Source organism: Ananas comosus, linkage group 12 (genome assembly GCF_001540865.1).
Source record: "Ananas comosus cultivar F153 linkage group 12, ASM154086v1, whole genome shotgun sequence".
NCBI lineage: Eukaryota > Viridiplantae > Streptophyta > Magnoliopsida > Poales > Bromeliaceae > Ananas > Ananas comosus.
Window position 1 is genome coordinate 12,247,778 of NC_033632.1, and position 9,322 is coordinate 12,257,099.

Below are 9,322 nucleotides of genomic sequence, written 5' to 3' on the forward strand. Positions count from 1 at the left end.
CTGAACGGTGCAAATGCATTTTGCTGCTGATGAACAGCGGCGTCAATTTCGTGCGTATAAAATTCTATGCACGGAGTTGTAGATCAACCACGCCCCTTCTGGTAGAAACAAACTCTATAGTTGTTTGATGCCTACGCGAAAATCACCCTGTTCTTTATGGTTTCCTTTTTTATATATATAAATAAAAAGTAGAAAAAAGTGCTTAATTATTATTTGACATTATACCATACTTTTTTTTTTCCCCCTTTTTTCTCATCTATCATATTTTTAAGAAACAAAATCAACAATACAAATGTGGAGGTAACCTGGGCTTGGCCACAGCAATAAGTGGCTGGGCCTTGGGCATTGTCATTCCATACACCTCCTCAGTGTCAATATCCTCGGGCCGGAGCCCGTCGGGCGGGGCCCAATCGAAGCTATGGAAAAGCCTAGCCAAGCCCATGAGCACCATCGCCGTGCCCAGCGGCGCGCCGGGGCACTTCCGCTTCCCCGCCCCGAACGGCAGGATCTTGAAGTCCGGCCCGTGGCTTATCTCGACCCGCCGGCCTGCTTCCTCCGGCCAGTGCCTCTCGGGTCGGAACTCGTCCACCTCGGCCCAAATTCTAGGGTTCCGGCCGAGAGCATGCGTGTTGATGAACACGCGAGTGCGGGCCGGGATGTCGTAGCCCATCAGCTTAGTCGGGACGATCGATTCGTGCGGGATGAGGAACGGGCCCGCCGGGTGCATCCGGAAGGTCTCGCGGACGACGCACCGTAGGTAGCTCAGGTGGGCCAGGTCCGACTCAGCCACCATCCGGTCCCGGCCCACTACCGTATCGAGCTCCTCTTGGACCTTGCGGAGGATCCGTGGGCTCCTTATCACCTCCGCCATGGCCCATTCGTTTGTCACCGCGGAAGTATCGGTTGCCGCGGCAATCATATCCTAAAATAAAGAATAAAAATATTAGAAGACCATCATATCATGACACTAGTTTCCTTAAAACTAACATAGGAAACTAGTATTACTTACTTGGATAAGAGCTTTAATCTCTACATCCTCCATGTGGTCCTTTCCATTTCCACCAGGTAAAGAGAGTAGCACATCAACAAAGTCCATTTCTTCTTTACAATCATCACCTCCCATATCTTTCTCTCCCTTCTTTCTCTCTTCAATGATCTTTTGGTGAAACTCATCCACCCTCTCTCCCACCTCCCTCATCTTCCTCTCGCACCCGGTCGGGTCAAACCGCCTCCAGAAAGGCAAGTAGTCGCCGAGGTAGATCACCCCTAGCAGCCGAAACAACTCATGGGTGATGCGCATGAACTCGGTCGCTTCGCTCGGCCCGGATGACTCCGAACCGAAGCATTGCTTCCCGAGCAACATCCTCGTCACATTGTTCATGGAGAAGGCTCCGAGGACTTCTCGAAGATTTATGGGCTCTCGGGCCTGGGCCCTGGCCCAGACGAGCCCGACGAGGTGTTGGGCCTCCTGGGCCCGTTGGGCCGCGAACGAGTCCAGCCGCCTCGTGGTCAGCAGGTGCTCCATGCAGATCCTCCGCATTCTTTTCCAACCGGGGCCCATCGGTGCCAGGGCCACGTCCCCGCACCCGTAGGCTAGATGGACGGCTGCAGATGTTCGGGGCCGGGAGGCGAACGCGTCGTCTTGCCTGAGCAAGATCTCGCGGATGACGTCCGGATCGTCGGTCGTGATTGCGTCGACATTCCCGAGGCGAAGGTACACGATCGGCCCGTATATCGAACAGAATCGGGCCAAGTCCCTGTGGGGACGGGGGCCCAATTGGGGGAGGTTACCGACAAGGGGCCACCGCGGTGGTCCCGGCGGGAGCCTTAGTTGTAATCTTCGAAATCTCTTCCTAAGAAGAAGAAGCTTGGAGAAGAAGATCAACGCAACACAAAGAAAAACAACTACGACAGCGACCACTTCCATATCTTTGTGGTACGAATAGGCGATATAAGTACGTAACCTTAATTGCGAGGATGTAAACATCTATAAGAAGTATAGAACAAAGCAAAAAAAAAGAAAAAGAAAGAGAAAGTGGTCATGAAATGTTTGTGTATTGATATCTAAAGTTAGGTATAATAAATGTGGAAGCATCATCTTGGCATGAACTACATGGAAATGCAAGCTCCAATTGTAAAAGGACGACGTGGCGGCCCCTTATTGGTGGATAGATATCACAAATTGAGAGGTTGAGAATATGCAGTTAGATTGTGGTTAGTGAGAGTTGGTGGAGCATGTTGTTGCTGTGAATTAAAAATTAAAAGAGATAAAAGAGTTTGTGTTGTGTAATGGAATTTACATTTCCAGAACATTTTTTGCTATTATCAGAATAAAAAAATTAAAATTTTGATACTAAAATGTATTTATCTTGGTAATTAATTTTTTAAAGAAATTTGAGACTTAAGCTGATAGTAATGTTCTATCTACGATCGTTTTATATGCATGTAAAATAAGAGATCGATCAAATTCACGGGCAAAGTATTGAAATAGAGCGAACTACCACTACAACAAAAACGGTCTATAGCGACACTTTTAAATGTCGGTATATGTCAAAAAAAAGTGATGGTAGCTAAATTACCGACACTTTTAAAAAGTGTTACTATATGTGGGGTCGTTAGGTATATAGTGACAGTTAAAGAGTATCGGTATAACCTAAAAAGAGTACTGCTAATTTACTAACACTTATTTAAGCATTCAGCAACCGTTGGAACTCTACCTCGTTGGTTGCAGTGGCGGAGAATGAGAAGAGGGGAGGGCTCTTCGTCTAAAATTTCAGTAGATTGAGTACGGGAAGAAGGGGAGATGGTAATCATTTTTTTTTTTTTTCTGTTTGTAATCGAGTCGAATAGGCTGAGTGGGGTGGGTTGGGTAGAGTAACCTTTTATTTTTGGTTGGATTGGGCTTTATATTTAGGCATTAGTAGATTTTTTTAAAATTTTTTTTTGCATAAATGGGACACTTACACAAAAGTGTTCCAAACATGTGTCGCTATAACCTAATTCTGTTGTAGTGTATGTACCATTAATGCGCAACTTTAAGTGTTACTTTTTTTAAAACAACTCGACTCAAATAATACTTGTATGGAAACTTTGATTGCTAGTGGAAGTGCCCGTGCGGCACACACTTCACGAAAAAACAAAACTAAAATTTCCACAGATAATTTTAAATAAAATTTTCAAAAACTGTTTTGTTTTTGAATTTTGAGAGAATTTGATTGTGTATGTCATTAATGTTGTTTAAAATACTATCTAATTTTAAAGGAGAAATAGAAAGAACTGTAATAGATTCTGTAAAATTTGATTTATTTATTGAGGGATAAAATCAAATAAAATTTATAAGGATATTATAAGTGTAGGTAGGTATATTTTGGGAACAATAAAGAGATATTATGGGATTAAAAATTGATAGACCCAAAATTAAACCTTTTAAAAAGTTTGTTATTTTTTGTAATTCAAAATAATTGAGGTTGAGAAAAATCAAAGCTACTGAGTGATTCCCTGCTTAGGAGGTAATAGTGGCTTTCTCATTAACAAGCCAATGTTAATTTCATCATATGCATTAATATATATGATACTGACTATTTGATTTGGTCTCATTAATAATTTTTCCACCGCAATAACCTCTAAGATTTAGATAGCTAAAGAAGCTCTAGTTTAAAGCTTTCGCAGTCGTTGTAGCAAAAATTTATTAACTTAGCGTATTTTCAGACAACTCCGTTCCTGCGATAGCCGTATCCAGTAAAATCAAACGAAAGTGCATATTCTTTGTAGGTTCAACATGCGACATGAAAATATAGTTTTTTTCCAAAATTGCTCTTATTGTGGTCATTTGAATATTATTTTTTACTAAAATATAATTTGCACTAGTAAATTAATTATATACACACAAAAAATTAAACTAGGCTTTTTATTTTTAGGCTAACATATGATTAATTAGGGCACAAAAATATATGAATTTTTTCCTAACATTTCCAAATCAGATCCAGGAAAAGAGAAATAGGAAAAAGAAAAAAGACGAGATCCAAAACTCGATTAATAAAAATAAAAAATTGCTTGTTAAGCATGTCCTGTAGAATGATTGCAACTAAATGAAATAAGACATGGCTTCAGATTTGACGAAGTTTCCATGAACACTCCTTAAATCGACGGAAAAAGAAAAAAAAAAAAAACCTCCAAATCAATTCTAACTTCAGTTCGAAAATAATGTGTTTTAGCGCCAGAAAGAGAGAGCGTCGTGCAAGAGAGAGAGGGGAGGGCGTGAGAGAGAGATGAAAATAATGTTGTTAATTGGGTTTAGAGGTGTTGGAGGGTAAAATTATCATTTTACATAATATATAGTATTACCGATTTTCAGTAATACAAGATACACGACCCTCCTCTCGTTAATATTTTCGGTGTAATCCTGCTCGATTTGTAATGCTACATTATTAACGACTAGATTACATAGCGGATGAACCAAACATAATAATTCTGGCAGGATGCCAGGATATATAACTCGAACCAAACGCACCATTTCGAAGCTAATGAAGCTACATAGATGGATACAAGAGATCATACGTGAACTCGTATTCGATATCATGTTGTACGTACGTTCGAATCAACTACTGTAAAAGCTTATGCAGAGAGAGATTTCCAAGTCAAGTCTTATGCAAGTTGTGCCTCATAAAACCAAAGATTGTGAAGCTGATGTAGAAAATGTGGAATTGATCATCTACACCCTACGTTATAAGTTAGCTTCTTGCAAATGGTTATTAAATGGTTATTAAACATGTATGCGCAATTAATCATCTACACCCTATGTTACAAGGTAGTTTGTTGCAAATGGTTATTAACCATGTGTTTAGCATCTTTTTTTATTTTTACTTTTTCCTTCTTAAGTCATGTAAGGTGTGGCTTTACTTGTTGCTTTCTTTAAAGTTCTTTTATATATATATATATACGTATATATATATACATATATATACGTATATATATATACATATATATACGTATATATATATACATATATATGAGGCTACTATTCACTATCCGAAGACACGGAGCCTTCCGTTTCAGCTCGTTTCTATTTGACTTTCGAATCGTCGATCGCTCGTAAATTTGATCTAGAGTATTTGAAGTACCTAAAAATAATATTTTAGATTTTAGCGATATCATTTGCTAGGAACGAAGGGGCTCAAATCAACGGCTGAAAATAAAAATCTACAAAATTAATAAATGACATTGAAATTTAAATCAAAGATATTGATTTGTTTTATATAGTATAAGAATTTTCTTATCAAAATTTCACGTGATTGGATATTTCTACACCGTTAAACTTGCAAACGGCTTACTACGGCCATTGAAATTGTGTTGATTTTGAGCCATTCGATCAACTAGCAAAGATATCGAAACATAATAAAATTTATTTTCTAGTACTCCAAATACTCTAGATCAAGTTTAACGAGCCGATCGACAATTCGAAAGTCGCAACATCGAAAACAAGCTGGAAGCAGGAAGGCTTCGGGCTTCGATAGCATAGTAGCCTCTCTCTCTCTCCTCCTCCTCTCTCTCTTCTCTATATATATATATATATATATATATAATAGTATGAGCTAGGCTCTATGCTTTCATATTATATAAGAACTTTAAAGAAAGCAACAAGTAAAGCCACACTTCCATCGTCGATTTGAAAATTCATCATCGAAAACGACTCAGGAGCACAGAGCCTCCGTGCTTCTGAGAGCACAGCAGCCCTGCTCTCTCTCTCTCTCTCTCTCTCTCTCTCTAGGGCTGGAGTATTCTTGATAGTATGTGGGTGTGGATACTATCTAGTTTTTAACACTTGAATAAAAAATTAAAGAATTAAGATAATAGCGGTCTCCTTAGATTTAGTGAGTGATCTAAAAAATGAAATTAATCAAAGAAGAAATGTAAGAAGAAAAAATTGAGTAGCATCTGCAACTAGATACTATTAAAAATTTAGGGACAGAATTTGAATAGGGGACAAAAACCATGCCAAATTAACTACTGAAACTTGTATTTTTTTTTTTTTTTGGTTTCTTCTTTTCTAAATTTAAGATTCAATAAATTAGAGCCATGTTGTAGAGATATACTACATTTGGTATTGTAGAGCCCAAAATCTAAAAATGGAGATGGTTGTATATATAAACAAGGCAAGTACAGTAAACAGAAAAAGATGTTCCTCTCCAAACCCTAAAAATGTTCACCATTTATTTCTCTCCCAAAATTAGCCACATTAACTAAGAGTAGTATTTTTGACTTTTCCAAACTTAGGGGAAGAGATATATATGAAAATGATACCGCACTTGAGCTGGTTCACTAACTAACCAACATCAATCTACTATTCCCAAATTACCCCTAACCAAGCACCAACAATTGGCAATAAAAGCAACAAAACAAGGGTATTTATGTCAAATACTACCTTATAAATATCCTCCCTCCCTCTCTCCGCCTCTTGTGTTAAACCACAACTTCATAGAGTTTGAGAATCCTAAAACTTCAGTAGAAACCGAATGGCGGGCGCTCAATTAACTTCCTTTTTTCTCTTTGAATCTGCACCGAGCTCCCCTCGCTCGCCCAGAGTGCCATTCTCTGCAGTCGCGCCCTGGGGCTTCAACAATACTAGCACGAGAAGACAAGTTCGCATGACTCTGGACACGATACTTGAGGAAGATGTACCTGACTCCTTTGAAAGCCCTATCGTCGACTTGATCGCGTCACCGATATATCCTTCCTCATGAATGGCTGTCTTAGGATAGTCTCAGAATTGTTATATTGCTAGAATTATGCGCGCCGTACTAGAATAAGAGAAGAAACAACCACCATGCATGCACACTTGTACAACAAGCATGCATGGTGGAATTCTCTTTAGATTTTACGGTTACTTGCGTGTAGTTGTATCGTATATTTCTTGCATTTATTGAAACTTAGTGTTTGCTTCTTATTTTGAATCTTTTCTTGGGTTCATAGTCTTCATAGAATATAAAATTGAATTTTACTCAAAATTTTCCTTTCTTAGTTTTCTATTCCAAAGCTAATGCGAGATAATAATAGTTGAAGGTGTCAAAACACTGCATGACCAAAAAGAAAACTTCATAGGGAGATATTTGATTATACCCTAAAAATAGTTGTTAGAACATTTTCCCCAAGAAATGGCCAATTGCATGGGCTGTCTCACGTGGTATTAGAACAAGAGTTCTCGAGTTCGAATCCTACCAGACTTGTACGTGAACTAAACGACAAAACAGCGCTTGATTGTAAATTTCAATCGCCGATATTGAGTAGATTAGAGATTGTCTTTTAGTAGACAAGAACAAGTATTAGTAACTACTAATATTTTAGACTCAATGAGTTACTGATACCAGTGGATTTGATTGCTGCAAAAGCCCTAATCTTCTAAGCATTTTTCTCAAATGCCCTACCCCAATTACTAACTCCACCAAATGTTTTTGAGAAAGAGCCAAAATCATGCAATTTAAGATCACCAATTATTTGTCCATGTTAATTTGTAGAATCCAAATTGAATTTTTCTATGTTGCATTCACCCATAAACTAAATTGGACATAACACAAGCATTATTGGTACTAAAAAATGTCCTAATGTCTTTTAGTATTTATATGTATTTGTCTCTTTATAGTAATAGTAATATTCACTAATTTAATTTAAATCCACTTGAGAAACAAAACTATGGGCGCAGGTGGTAACATATTAAAATTATTTTATGGATGCTTCAATTAACCTATCTACACTTTGCCATAGCTTTAGGAGCCACATTTTGAATAATTAATAACTTTTTAAATAATTATAGCACATATATATATGCATATACAACATTTTAGATGTTTTTAAGGATCAACTAATTCCATAATATTAGTTATAATTAATGTAAAATTGAGACCATTTGACTAGAGGGATTGATTGGGCTACATAATTTATATATTTTATTTATTGTGAAGTGATGAGAAAAGTGTTTTCGAGGCTCATATATGTAAGTTGTAGAGATTTTGCTGTGGCAAAAATAAAACGAGATTTCGAGCCTCAAAAGTAAAAGCTCTGGTTCGATACTCGTGTTTCTACACCAAAAAGTTGATATGGATAATATTTATATAGCATTTTTATTGATATTAATTTGATCCAAACTACAAACAAGATATTAGTATTTTCTTAATTAGTATGTTTTTGGTGAAAGTGAATGAAAATTTTACCTAAAATTATGGTCCTTATTAATCGACCCGCGCGGTACTACTTAATCTTAAAACAACTTGATTAATTCAAAGTATCCAACTTATCAATTTATTTGATCTGAATCATTTGATAATTTTTTCGTTACAATGTTTGTTTTAATAAAATTGCAGATATATAAATCAATCTAATAGATTCTAACTAAACATTTAAAATAAATCATGCACCGTAATTTCTGAAGTGAACGATTCATTAAGTGATTTAAATCAAATGAATTGAAATAATCGGTGGCGAAGTAAAAATTCTTAAAATGGGTCATATGTACATTTCGACCTTTATTTTTACTAAAAATATAACCTTTATCTTTTCTTCTTTTTTTTTTACACCTTTTAACTTCTAAATATTTTAATTTGAGTTTCTATATATAGTTAAGTAAGTTAATTTTTTTTAAAAAAATTTCAGGTCGATTAGTTTTAATTTACCTATTAATTAATATAGTTTTTCTCGTTACAACTTAATTTAATTATTAAATTTGATAAAAAATTTTAACTTATTTGATTAAAGTTTCTCAATTTGAAAAAATTTAAAAGTTGAGAGAGTCTCAATTAAAAAAATTATTTTGTCTCCACACATTTTTGAACTTATTTGCTTTTTTCCCCCACTCACGTGTGCATGAGTTGTATATATTTGTCGGGATTGGTAACATACAAAATTGCATATATACACCCTTGACAAATAAGTAATTGCAACTACATCCCTAGAAAACACATGATTTCTTGCAAACATAACCCTGCAAACTCCATATTTTCATAGTCGGCCCTGCTAAATATTAAATTTTGTGGCAGGTTTTTATATTTTAAGTAAAAAATATTTTTAAAAAATAGATAATTAAAATAGTAAGTTAAACATTGCGTACATGTCATAACTTTTTTAAAATCGTCACATAATTTAAATCCAATAAATTAAAATATTATATATATATAATAAAATTAGATTTTTAACGCTTTTAAATGATCCAAAATCACATTTACTTTCTTTTTTGTTTGGTTCATACTCGAACTTTTTTTTTCCTCTAATTTTATATAAGAATACAGAATAGAGTTAAACACTTTTGAAAATTTGGAATCTCAAATATCAAACA

The 9,322-nt window shown here is 36.1% G+C and overlaps 1 protein-coding gene across 1 annotated transcript; it reads right to left on the minus strand.

Moving 5' to 3' along the window:
• LOC109718109 (cytochrome P450 703A2) lies at positions 181–2,324 on the minus strand. Its single transcript, XM_020244128.1, has 2 exons — positions 1,010–2,324; positions 181–922 (listed from the first exon to the last, which is right to left on the minus strand). Exons 1-2 carry the CDS (start codon positions 1,985–1,987, stop codon positions 281–283), a joined length of 1,620 nt encoding a protein of 539 aa, XP_020099717.1. The 5' UTR covers positions 1,988–2,324; the 3' UTR covers positions 181–280.